This window comes from Osmerus mordax, chromosome 1 (genome assembly GCF_038355195.1).
Source record: "Osmerus mordax isolate fOsmMor3 chromosome 1, fOsmMor3.pri, whole genome shotgun sequence".
Taxonomy (NCBI): Eukaryota; Metazoa; Chordata; class Actinopteri; order Osmeriformes; family Osmeridae; genus Osmerus; species Osmerus mordax.
In genome coordinates, this window is record NC_090050.1 from 18,704,838 (window position 1) to 18,716,994 (window position 12,157).

Sequence of the window (12,157 nt, forward strand, 5' to 3'; positions counted from 1 at the left end):
AACACGGACACACCACGGCAGGCTAGCAAAATGCTGGCCCAGAAACGACTTCATAGAAAGTCCATGTAACAAATTAAGACAGTTTTTTCAAACCCAACCCATTCCAATTAATTTCCCTCTTACATTCAAGTGTAGTCCCTCCCATTTTAATTGGGTGACTGACCAGAGTGGATTGTAGTGATGTCATTATCAGTTAGAAAATGATTTGCAGACTGCCATAAAAGCCATGGACGAGAGGAGGAGCAAAACATTGCATGCATATGCGACATGGAAGTGATACTGTATTTGGTTTATGTTTTCCTATTCTTACATAAATCCTCTTACACATATAAAAGACAGTGAGTCTTGTATAGATTCTGCATGTCGATGCAAATGTCTATCTTTTAACCAATCATCCTCTTCTCCACATCCATTCTCCATAAAAGGTTGAACCCCATCATCTTTTAGTTTGCTTGCCCGCTTGCTCTTGAAAAATCAAACCATGAAGAGTGCAAAGATGCCATGAGGGTAATGTCATAATCTCCCGGTTATCTTAAGGAGGATCAAAGTAAAGTGATGCGGTGTCTGGAACCAAGTCTCCCCACGGCTCCTCCCCTGCAGTCTGAGCTGTCGAGCTGCCACGGTGTGTGCTTCCCCTCCTCCCCCCCTCCCCCCCCCTCCTCCCCCCATCAGTGGGCTGGTTGGGGAGCATGGGCCTCTCTTTTCGAGATAGGGAGGTGAGGGGGGAGGAATGTAGCAGAAGGGTAAGGGCTGAGATGGCAGAGGAGATTGGTGGATGTTGAGGGGAAATGTGTAGACAAAGAGAGGAGTGTCGAGTGAAGGAGGGGAGGAGGGGCAGGGGAGAGAGATGAAGGCGTGTAGTGGTTCCTTAGAGGCTGAGGGGGCTGTATGTTGGGTTTGGCGGTGGACTCTCAGGATCCCTGGCCTTTCTCTGCTCTTTGGCCCTGCAGAAGAAATACCACATAGGTCAAATACACTAATAATCTGTGTGTTTGTTTGTGTGTGTTTCTGTGAGTGGGGGAGTACTACCGCAGACATGTGCGTACTGAACATACACAGAGGCACTGGATTCAGTTCAGACACCTCAGTGGAGATGCTTAGTGTTACAGTAACACAACCCTCCAACGCTCAAGCCCTTCTCTCCCTCCCCACCCACTGAGCCAAACAAGAGCAGGCTGCTGGCAGGCCAAGCATGAGAGAGATGCCCTCCCACAGAGGAAGTGATTCAAGACATGCCCCGAGGAAGTACATCATCAACAGGAGCCCCTCCTGTCTGAGCAATTCATGCAGAAGTAACAGCATCATCGAGCAATTTCTCAGAGAAGACAGGAAGGGAGGAGTAAAGACATAGAGATAAGAGAGAGAGAAAAAGAGAGAGAGAGAGTGAGTGAGAGAGAGAGTGAGAGAGAGTGAGAGAGAAAGTGAGAAGTTTGAGCATAGGCATAAAACGAATCCAGGGCTTCCTCTCTCCCTCTCAGACAGCTGACATGCAAACGGGCATCAGCCAAAGGGTGAGAAGGAGTGGGAGAGAAGAACAGGGAGAGGACTCACCCGTTTAAGAGGCCTATGGTCCATCAAGGGGCTTCACAAGAACAGTAAAACAACCAGCTATTAGTGGGTAGGGACTGGACATGGGGAAGTAGGAAGGCTGTGTGTGCGTGTGTGTGTGTGTGTGTGTGTCACAGTGAGTGTGTGTGTAAGTGTGTATCACAGTAATAGTGTGTTTGTGAGTTTGTGTCACAGTGAATGTCTCACCTGTGACGGCATCGGAGCAGGAACCTCAGGATCTTGCGGGCGGCCTGGTTCTGCTTCTTAGTGAGGAGACAGCTGCCAGACAAGACATGAGAATGTTAGAGCATGGGGTGCATGCGTGAGTGTGTGTGAGTGTGTCTGTGTCAGCTAGTGCACCTGAGAGAGTGCCTGTAAGAGCGGTAGTATTGCTGAATGAGGACTGCTGCTCGGCGACTCTGTTGGAACTTCCGCTGCTCATGGAAACTCCGGAAGCGACTCTGGATCAGGATGGCTGCCAGAGTCATCCTCTTATAAAGTGCATACTGAGACACAGAGAGAGAGAGAGAGAGAGAGAGAGAGAGAGAGAGAGAGAGAGAGAGAGATATTGTAAAGTACAGTAATAAACAGTGTTTTGTGGAACATAATTTTGTTGCTTGCAGGAGCTGTAAGGTCATTCTGTTACCTGTTTGTATTTCTTATAGCAGCGCTGGACGACTGCTTCAATCTCTTTCCGCTTTTCCTGGATGGGACCCTGAAAGCAGAGAGGAGGAGCAGAGCAACAAAGAGTTAGCCTAAGACTACGACAAGCTGCTATGTGAGGATTATGTCTGTCTCTGTGCAGTTGAGCAATCACCTTGAGCTTTCTGAGGGTGTGGAGGGCGTTTTTCATGGTCTCATACAGCTCTCTCTGCTCCGCCTCCGTCATGGTCAGATGGGAGGAGTCTGCTTTCAGTCTTTCTTCTTTGAGGGCTGCATGCAGGAAGGAGCTCCAGTCAGACAGGAAGGAGGGACCTTGCAGAGCCAAGGGAATCTCCTGACCCTCACACCCAGAGATGGGACCTGCTCTTGGGTTGGGGTTCTGGGGTCTGGAGTGCAGAAGCCTGGAGGAAACACAACAGAGCTAAAGTCTAGGGGTCTGACATTGCAAAGTTAGATTTAATACTGTATGTGGACCATATATGACAACTACTGGACTCACCTCTCCACATCACCAAGGAAACCAGTCAACAAGCTGATGTCAGCACTACCCTCCATCTTCTCTGTTGTTTCTGTCTCCGTAGCAACAAAGTTCTCTTGTTTGATCCTGTCAGGAGTGGCCTCCATGATATGTTCAGCTAGTGTTATCATGTCCATCTGTAAAACATACATTATGTAAGGTCCACCTGCAACACACACATATACACACGCACACGCAACACGTCTTTCTTACCTGTAAATCTTCAGTGTTCTCTTGATAGGTCAGAAGCTCTGACTCCTCCCCCCTTCCAGACAACACCCTCTGACGTAGGTGACTGCCAAGTCTCTCCTTTCCAAGAATTCTCCTGGCCAAACTTCTTCGTCCAAGGGCCTGCCTCAAACTCCACCTACTGCCTCCCCCAGACCCCCCAAACCTGGGCTGCATGTGTTGGGGGCTGGGGAGACGAGGAGGGCTGGGGCTGGGTCTGTGGCAGGGAGGGTGCATGAAGCCCGAATTGGGAGGTTGAGTGTGTGTGGTGTTGGGAGGGTGAGAGTGTAGGCCATTAGCAGGACTGGGGCTAATGTTAGTTGTCTGCTGTTGGCTCTCTGGGTTGGGTTTGAGTCTCTTGGCTGGAGGAGGGTCTCCCTGGTGGTCCTGAGACCCTCTGCGTCCCTGCTGGCTCCAGCCCTGGTCCTGGCTCTGGCTCTGGGTGCCAGGCTGGGTCTCTGTCCTGGATCTCCTTAGATCTATAATGACACAGCCAGAGAAGACACATTTAAGACCGGTGAAGCATTTGTGGTTTACTCGATTTGACACAACATCAAATGCAGTGAAATGAACACACGTGCTCACTGCAGACACACGGAGAGGCTCACCTGAGTTAGGGTTGGGGCTGGCGTTGTCTCCTGCTCCTCTGGAGTGGGATTCACTGCTCCACCTGTCCATCCAAGTGTTGGTGGTAGGGCCTTGAGTGGCAGGAGCCTGTTGCAGCTGCTCTAAGAGCTCAGCCAATCGGGTGTGTCCACGCGAACGAGCGATGTTGAGTGGCAGCCGACCCAGCGAATCAGGAATGGCCAAAGCTCTGGGGTCCCACTGATATAACACCAATGCTGCCTCAGTGTGACCCAACGCACACGCCCACATCTTAAGAAGAGAGGGGAAGCACACTTTAGTAACCTAAACATATAAACACACACACACACACACACAACAGATGTCTTACCAGTGGTGTGCAGGAGAAATGATCAACATTCAGAGGGTCAACCTCCAGCTCCAGGTCTAAGCTGTCTGCATGCTTGGTGCTGTAAAGTGCAAACATGATTTAGAGTCTGATCACCTGTTAGAGTGTGTGTGTGCATGTGTGTGTGTGTTTTTTTACCGCCAGCGGATGAGGGTCTGTATTAACCCTGCGTATCCCTGGGCAGCTGCCAGATGTAGCAAGGTCATTCCCCTGGAGCTCTTGCTGTGAACCAGCTGGTTGGACGAAACCCAACAAGGGCGGGACATCATCTTCTCACACACCACCACCACACGGCCCTCGAAGGAACCCTGTTCAGGGGACAGCTGGGGAGAGATAGGGGGTAGAAGGTCAGCACTACACTAGACAGGACCAGCAAAAAAACAGACTGACAAGTTCTGTGTAGGACTCATGGACATGCTGTAACTGGACCCCTACCTGAGACTGGTGATCTGTGACCTCCACACCCCCAGCTTTGGTTGCCGTGGTTTCAGAACTCTGATTGTGATTGGTTATCTCCGCCATCCTCTGTTCCATCTGCTCCAAACGCTCCAGAATGGACATTCTGAACTGAGTATCTACAGGGAGACAGAAGGGACAAACGACGTGAGCGGGACTGTGCAGAGCTTCCTGATTGATCAGTATGGGTTGATTATCCCTGTAAATTCCTGTAAGATGTGTATCATTACAAAAGATTAGATATTTCTGAGTGGGAAACCTGCCCTCTTGACAACAATGAACAATTGATGTGCGTGTGTCTAAGAGAGAGTTGGTGGGAAAGCATGTAGGTTGTTTATGTGTGTATCTGTATGACTGTCTTTGTTCAGATGTTGCTGCAGTGTTGCTGCAGTGCACATTATGTCATTCCCACCTGCTGCTCTCTCTCTGTATTTTCTCTCTCTCTCTCATTTCTCTTTCTCTTTCCCTCTCTCTCTTTCTCCCTTTCCTCCCCCCATCCCTCTCTCTCTGGATGCGGCACACAATGAGCAGAGGGGGAGGGGTTATAACTGTGACATAGAGCTCCTCCCCTTTTAGACCTCCAATCAGAGCAGAAGAGGCTAAACAGAAAGCTAAATCTGAATGAAAATAAGAACGACATTACCATAATGTCTCTCTCTTTTTCTCCCACTTCTCACCCACATCACCACTTGTGTAAAGACCCTTTACCTGACTGCAACGTCTGGGGTCATATTAGCTTGTCTGGTTATGTGTAAGCGTGTGTGTATGTATCATCTAACTTAAAATGCAACCAAATAAACTCAAGTGTCTCTCAAATGTAATGCCAGTCTGTAATAGTTCTTTCAACATGTGACTTTCTGAATGTGACCCCCCCCCCCCCCCCCTCACACACACACACAGAACACAATCAGCGTAAATTCACAACTCAATGCTGCTTTCTCTCAGTGTCAGCGTCAGACACATGCACTCACATTCAGTGCATAACTAACCCACAGAACACATCCTCCTTGCCGGTGGGCATGGAGAACATCGTTGACGCCATGTATTCAAGTTTGGTTAATACTTCAGGTTAAACAACGTATTTGCGCTGGAAAAGACCACTTGAAGAACCTGCTTGAAGCCCAGGTACAACAGGTGTAGGCCTGCGATTCTTCCAAATTGATAGGTAGGCCATAGCACAAAATAATACACTGAGGTTGAATTGCGACTTTCTCTTCCTTTTGGCACAGGTTATATCTGAAAATATGTTTTGCCTTACCAACAAAGTACACGTGGAATCGAGATAAGTAGGCTAGTTGTAGGATATAGGCCTAGGCAGGAATTACTATCATCGTGATCGTAATTGAATCGTAATTGAATTTTTCAATATTGAAAACTCTCACATAACCAAGAAACTACACAACTCGTGTCGCTGTCCACCCCTTATGGTTCTGAAAACAGAAATAGAGCGCACGCAACCCTTTATGAATTTCATTTTATTTGTTTGGCCCCAACTCTATAAAAAGTAGTGGTTGATAATTGTTGATAATTGTAATTGTTGTTGTTTACATATATACCTAAGCTGTATAATTGGAAGTAGGATAAAGACACGTTTATTGCCAGGCAAACAAAGCTTTACTTTGACCCTTTGTTTAAGCTAAGATCGAGATTTATTTAGCTGATCAGTTAAATAGCAGTGAACTGGTACACCCGCGGAAACATCGATCATAAAACATCATATTATGAGCAGTCATGTATAAGTCACAGCACAGATCAATTGAGATTTAACTTGGTCAGTGAGTTTCAAACATGTCCTACTGTGCCAATAGCCAGCACAAGCACCAATAACCTGGTACTCCATAAACACATTTCATATTTAGTAGGCTAGCCTTTCATCGAGCAGTGAACTCAATACTCTTATTTCAGTTCAGTAAGCTATAAACCGCAATATAAAAACAATCGGCCTGCCTTCCCACACCTAAGGTAAAGTAAGAAATTATACAACGCGCCAAATTGGTGCATTTATGTTTTATAGCATCTCGAAAACCAAATTGCATACTAACCCGAACCGTAGAAGTAGGACGCTCTGTGATGCTCTCTTTGTCTTCCCTCCCTGTTCAACCGTTTGCTTTTTAGTGAGGTGTGCGACGCTCTACCATAACAAACAGTTGAACAAAGTCAAAAGCTGAGAGAGAGAGAGAGAGAGAGAGAGACAGAGAGAGTCTACCCTCCCCTCTTCAGTTTATGCTGTGTAGTCTAGCAATGGTAGGCTACTATAACCTCGCGCGCCACAGGGACACTAGCCTTGCTTTAAATCTACCCGCCTGGGAGGTTCTCGAGCTACCGGTGACTCGGTCCTCATCGATAGAACGAAAGCATCGAAACGGAAAACAGCCAAACGCAACAGAGAAGCAGCGTCGCAGCTTACCCTACTTCTTCTAAAGACAAGGGAGGCACGTAGAGCTAGCACTCACATTATGAGAAGGCTAGAACAGTCTAGAAAGGTGATTTATCTTAATAATTTCCCCTCTACATATACTTGTAGCCTACAGTAGTGTTTTTCTTTTTCTATAAGAGAGCTAGAAATGGGCATGCGTTCCTAGGTGTTTCACTCGTCGAAAACGTAATCTGAAAACCACCGTTGAAGCCTGTTGACCAATACAAAAGGTCAGGCTACAGTGTTCTCGCCTATTATTCTGTGGGATGTGCGGACTGCGGAGTGCCCGCAGCGGTATAGTGTCTTCATGCCCTCCGCATGCACCGCACCCTGTCCATACTAGCCGCATTGCCGCATTGCGCAACAGAGTACACAGAGAGACGGGGGCGTATAGTACTGTAAGACATGCTTCACTGAAGTGACTCGTGTTTCTATGAACTGAAGGAATCACGTGAGATGCTGTCAACTTTATGCGCCAAATAACCGTGCATAACCCACATTTAAATCAGCGATACATTGTTGATTCAGTTGTCCCTTTCAGCAATCACCATACTTTTCATGCAGCTTAGTAAGATGCTGATTTAAACCCGTATCGATCTCGTTTTCATCCTATATTAAAGCACAAACGATGTATCTTAAACTAACATCCAACCGCCACAAACTCGCCTCCTCCAGAGCGTTGTGCGACATTGACAGATCTCTAGCCATAGTACTGAACCCGACACACAGCCCGACCAGGCACAGATCGTTGCAATATATTGCCTGAACTGGAGTATAGTACAGCACCTCCCTTTGTTTGTGCTCAAATGAGACAAAAATCCAGATTCCCGCCACTCCTCTATATAGATGGCCATGCACAAACAGCGCCAAGTTAACGATTGTGAAAGGTGCAGTAAAATAGTAGAAGACGACACCAGCTGAGCAGCGGTGGTAAACAGACAGATACATCAAGTTCCTCACAGTCTCAGCATTAGGCAAATGTTTTACACCATGTAACTCCACCATCTACAAGTATTGGGAGCAACATACATTTGGTATTTGCGAAGCTTGCTGGGCCTTGGCATAAAATGACTGCTAACCTAATTTCAGTAAGTCATATCATCAGCACAGGGGAAAGTGTGAACTAGTTCTAGCCAGGTGAAATCATATATGCATATAATGATATGAAAATGTTTACCACAAAAAAGCTTTAAAAAATATGAAATGTGCCTTATTGTATTCCAGTATTCTATAGAAACATGTGAAAACATTTTCCTTAAATACTGAACCAGCAAACTTAGCAAAACACAGCATTTGTCATTGCCAAAACTTATGGCCACAACTGTACACACACACGTGTGTGCCCTCTCATTCACACACAATTTATCACACTGGCACAGGCACAATCACCACTCAAACACACACTCACACACACTCACACACACACACTCACAAACACACACACATAGTGAAGGACTCACCGTCCAGGGAGAGCCAGTCATGCTGTGATGATGGTAGTGCAGGAAGGTCACGAGCCTTGTACTCAAAGACCACAGAGGATGACATCACCTCACCGCCCATAGCGACCTGCAGCATCACCAGACCTGTATCATGGGCTGATACACACATACACACAGAGGGGATGTATATTACAACATGTACATACTGTAAGAGTAACTACAGTGTGTACTTGTGTCTGTGTGTGCATTTGTGTGTAAATGTGTGGTTGTGGGTGTTGTGTGTGTATGTGGGTGAGTGTGTGTGTATGTGTGTGTGAGAGATAGAGAGTGTGTGTGTGTGTGTGTACCTGGGCAGTAACAGCGTAGTACCCCAGGCTGTATAAAGGTGTGTGTGAGAGAGAGATAGAGAGTGTGTGTGTGTACCTGGGCAGTAACAGCGTAGTACCCCAGGCTGTATAAGGGCAGCAGGAACGCTGATGTGGTCAAACAGACAGCTGTACTCACTGCTGGACTCCAGCCAGGGCCCTGTTATTAACACCTTGACCCCTCCCTAGAACACCGGGACAGACACAGTCACACACACTGAAAGGCTTCATCCAGTTTAACATTGAGTAAAACTCTCTATGGACTCAGTGCTAGCTCTGAAGGTGAGGTGAAGGTTGCAGGCAGTACACCAGGACACAACGACAGTGATTCACGTCACGTTTCAGAGAGTAGGATGGTGTTGTGACTAGGAGGATGTCCCCTGGTCACTGTGTGACCCTGCGACCTCACCGTCAGACAGTGACGCCATCAAAGTTAAAGAACAGAGAGGATGTTTGTGACTGTGTGTGTGTGTCAAGCTCATGGCCAAGAGACACTTATCACCTTGAGATGTAGTACCCTTACGAACACACATGCGACCACTAACTGAAACCAATTCATAGATAAACTAGCTTAAGGATACCTAACTGCATCCAAACCCTGATTAGGCAGTCATTTAAAATTGGGTACTAGGGTATTAACTCACCTCAGGGTAAGACCATTCAGGAGAGTAGTCTGTCACTCCAAACAGCCTGGCAGCTTCCTGAATCAGTCCAAGAGTTCCCTGCTCCACAGCTGAGCCCTGCAGGGGGGCTGCTCCTGCCCCTTGCCCCTCTACTGCCCCTTCCTGGGGCATCAAAACCCCGCCAGCCGCCCCCCCTCCACCCCCCTCCACCGAGATGAAGTCGTTGATCAGGTCCGAGAACTGGCTTCCAAACGAAGCTTCGAAACCCTCCAGGCTGATAGCCCCACCCGCTGCCCCTTCTACCCCTGACAACCCCCCACCCTGCTGGGGGAGAGTAGAGCTGTAGAGTGCCCCCTCCATGCCTGCTGTGTCCTCCAAGCCTGCTCCAGTCACTAGCTGAGAACTGTCCATCACTGAGCTGCTAGCCCCTGCCAACGCCACTCCATTACAAAGGACCTCCCTTTGCCCCCCTCCCCCTCCTCCCTCTCCAGCCCCGCTCTCATCCGTAGGCTGTAGGTAGTGCTCTTGTCCTACGCCACTCCTGTAGGCCTCATGTGAATCCCCAGGCTTGACTAGTAACTCTCCCCCATTCTCTGACCCTTTCTCTAGGCCCCCCACCTCCCCTGAACCCATACTGCTAGACTGCTCCTCTCCTCCTCCCTGCCCACCTCTCCCACACAGACCCTGCTGCTCCGGGCTAGGCTGGTGGAGGTTTGTGTGTTGGTCGCCATTGGCTAGAGTAGAGTCATCTTGTACTGTGGGTAGGCCAATATAGGCCTGGGTCTTTCCTGAATCCTGCCCCGCCTCATGACCATTGGGCTGGGGCAAGGAGGGCTGGGTGTGGGGGGAGCCCTGAAGGAAGAGACTGGGGGAGGGGTGATGTGTTGGTTGAGACAGATTCTGGACACATGCTGATGACATTACTGCACTGAAGTCCATCTGCTCCAACGTGGTGCTGGGGCTAAGGCCCGCCCCCTCTCCTACATACCCGCTCTGACTGGACAGTGGCTGCTCCAAGGGTGTGGGTTCTGTCTTGATGTTGTTGACCAGCGCTGGGTTGAAGACGTAACCATTAGCTGAAGAGCAGTGAAGCCCCCCAGTGTCACCATTACAGACCCCCAACCCAGACCCCCCGTCTGCCTTCCCCCCTCCCCCTCCATATGTCTGGCCCTGCTTGGGGTTGTTCAGGAAGCAGTCAGGGTCAAAGTTCATGGTTGTTTCAGGTAGGTTGATGCCTCCAGAGTCCAGGGTGCTGGACAGGACTAGCTCCCCTCCTTCCCCTAGACCAACCCCGCCGGGGAACGACGCAAACCGCTGGTTGTCAGGGGCAACAGCCAAAAGAATCCCAGCGGACGCGTTCTCATGGGCGGAGGCTAGAAGATGGGCGTGGCTTGCGGGATACACTGAGTCCCCTGTTAGAGTGGTGACTTCTGACATGAAGACTGCAGCCGTGCTCTGTGATAGGCTGCCTCCCATGGCAAGGGCGGGGCTGTCGGCCATGTCGCTGGTGATTGACAGAGGGGAGCTCTGGGTGGTATCGGGGACCTCGACCTGGCTGGTGGAGGTGGAGGAGGACACCTCCATGCTGCTCTGTGGAAGGAGTGAGGGCTTGGGCACCCTCCCGTTCCTCCTCTCACCGGCCCCTCTGCCCCTGGCCCCTCCAGGAGCAGGCTCAGTCTGGCCCTCGGACACATCACTGTTCTGGACCTCTGAGGCATCTGCTACCCCTGCCCTTGCCCCGGCCCCCGCCCCGGCCCCGGCTCCTGCTGCGGCCCCTGCTGCTGCCCCGGGCTCCTGCTTGGATGAGATGATGCGCTGTTTGACACTGGAGCACTTCTGATGCAGGCTGCTCCCAGCACCTGAGAATGGGAGAGAAACAGAGAGACACAGAGAGACACAGAGTGACACAGAGAGAGAGAGAAAGAGATTATTTTATCCACATGCGCAAGAGTTAAATATAGCCAGTAAATGGACCATTCTCAAACAAGTCGGATGTGTGAGGGGGCCCTCCTGTGGTCATAATTTGAATTGCAACCTGAGTTGTCAGTAACATAACACCAGACACTGTCATTGCAAGTGTTGGCTGTCTGAGCAGTACAACTCATTTTTAACAGCTGTCTTCAAATCACGGAAAAGCCTCAAAACCGTATTCTATCAAACTAGAAAAAAGCCTCAATCAATATGTGTTACTAAGCAAGGCTTATCTATGTAGAGAAGGAGACTCCGGAGACCTGAGCCATCCTACCTCTCCTCTCTCACCCCCATCTGAATAATGCATGCTGGGGATTTTGAGGGGAAGATGCTGTTACATTCCTGCCCTGTGCCTCCCAGACACCAAGCCTGTACCCGCCACTAGAGGGCAGTGTCGCACTGCAGAGCCAAGAACAGCTCCACAAGGTGTAATCCATCAGACTAAAAGGGGCTCTTAAATAAGTGAGGTGGATTGGAAATTGATTAAACGCGTTTGTAATAGCTTGTACAGATCCACAGATCCGGTATTATTTTCCATTAGTCAGTCTGTATGTAAAGTGGGGAAAGAACACACACTGGGATATGTTGTTGCTAGGGGTGAAAGGGAGCTACTCACACATGGGTTTGAGCTGGCCAATCAGCTCCTCCTTGCTCCACTTGGCCCATTCCTTCCTGTCTGTGTTGATGGAGCACAGGACAGGCCCACACGGCTTCCCACTGTCATCCACAGCAGGGACGTTCAGGTAGTGGACGAGCACAATGTCTGGGTTCTGCACATACACACGCACACCCACGCACACGGACACACAAACACACACACAGACACGCACAATTATAATAACTGTAATCAAACTGCATTTCTTGTAATGGTAAAAGGCAGAAAGCGAGTAAGACAATGTGTGTGTGTGTGTGTGTGAGAGAGAGAGAGACAGAGAGAGAGAGAGAAAGAGAGATAATG

General features: G+C 49.1%; 1 protein-coding gene across 1 annotated transcript in view; it reads right to left on the reverse strand.

The window, feature by feature from the left end:
* Window positions 1–868: 868 nt before the first annotated feature.
* The window catches only part of LOC136945244 (calmodulin-binding transcription activator 1-like), a 34,583-nt gene continuing 23,294 nt past the window's right edge, over window positions 869–12,157 (reverse strand). Inside the window, exons 7-21 of the mRNA XM_067238992.1 lie at window positions 11,816–11,969; window positions 9,250–11,087; window positions 8,664–8,790; window positions 8,262–8,396; window positions 4,365–4,504; window positions 4,068–4,252; window positions 3,912–3,990; window positions 3,565–3,832; window positions 2,942–3,435; window positions 2,711–2,865; window positions 2,366–2,612; window positions 2,195–2,263; window positions 1,909–2,054; window positions 1,756–1,827; window positions 869–944 (exon numbers count right to left, since the gene is read on the reverse strand). Coding sequence (XP_067095093.1) covers window positions 869–944; window positions 1,756–1,827; window positions 1,909–2,054; window positions 2,195–2,263; window positions 2,366–2,612; window positions 2,711–2,865; window positions 2,942–3,435; window positions 3,565–3,832; window positions 3,912–3,990; window positions 4,068–4,252; window positions 4,365–4,504; window positions 8,262–8,396; window positions 8,664–8,790; window positions 9,250–11,087; window positions 11,816–11,969 — 4,185 coding nt within the window. The remainder of the gene's footprint in view (window positions 945–1,755; window positions 1,828–1,908; window positions 2,055–2,194; window positions 2,264–2,365; window positions 2,613–2,710; window positions 2,866–2,941; window positions 3,436–3,564; window positions 3,833–3,911; window positions 3,991–4,067; window positions 4,253–4,364; window positions 4,505–8,261; window positions 8,397–8,663; window positions 8,791–9,249; window positions 11,088–11,815; window positions 11,970–12,157) is intronic.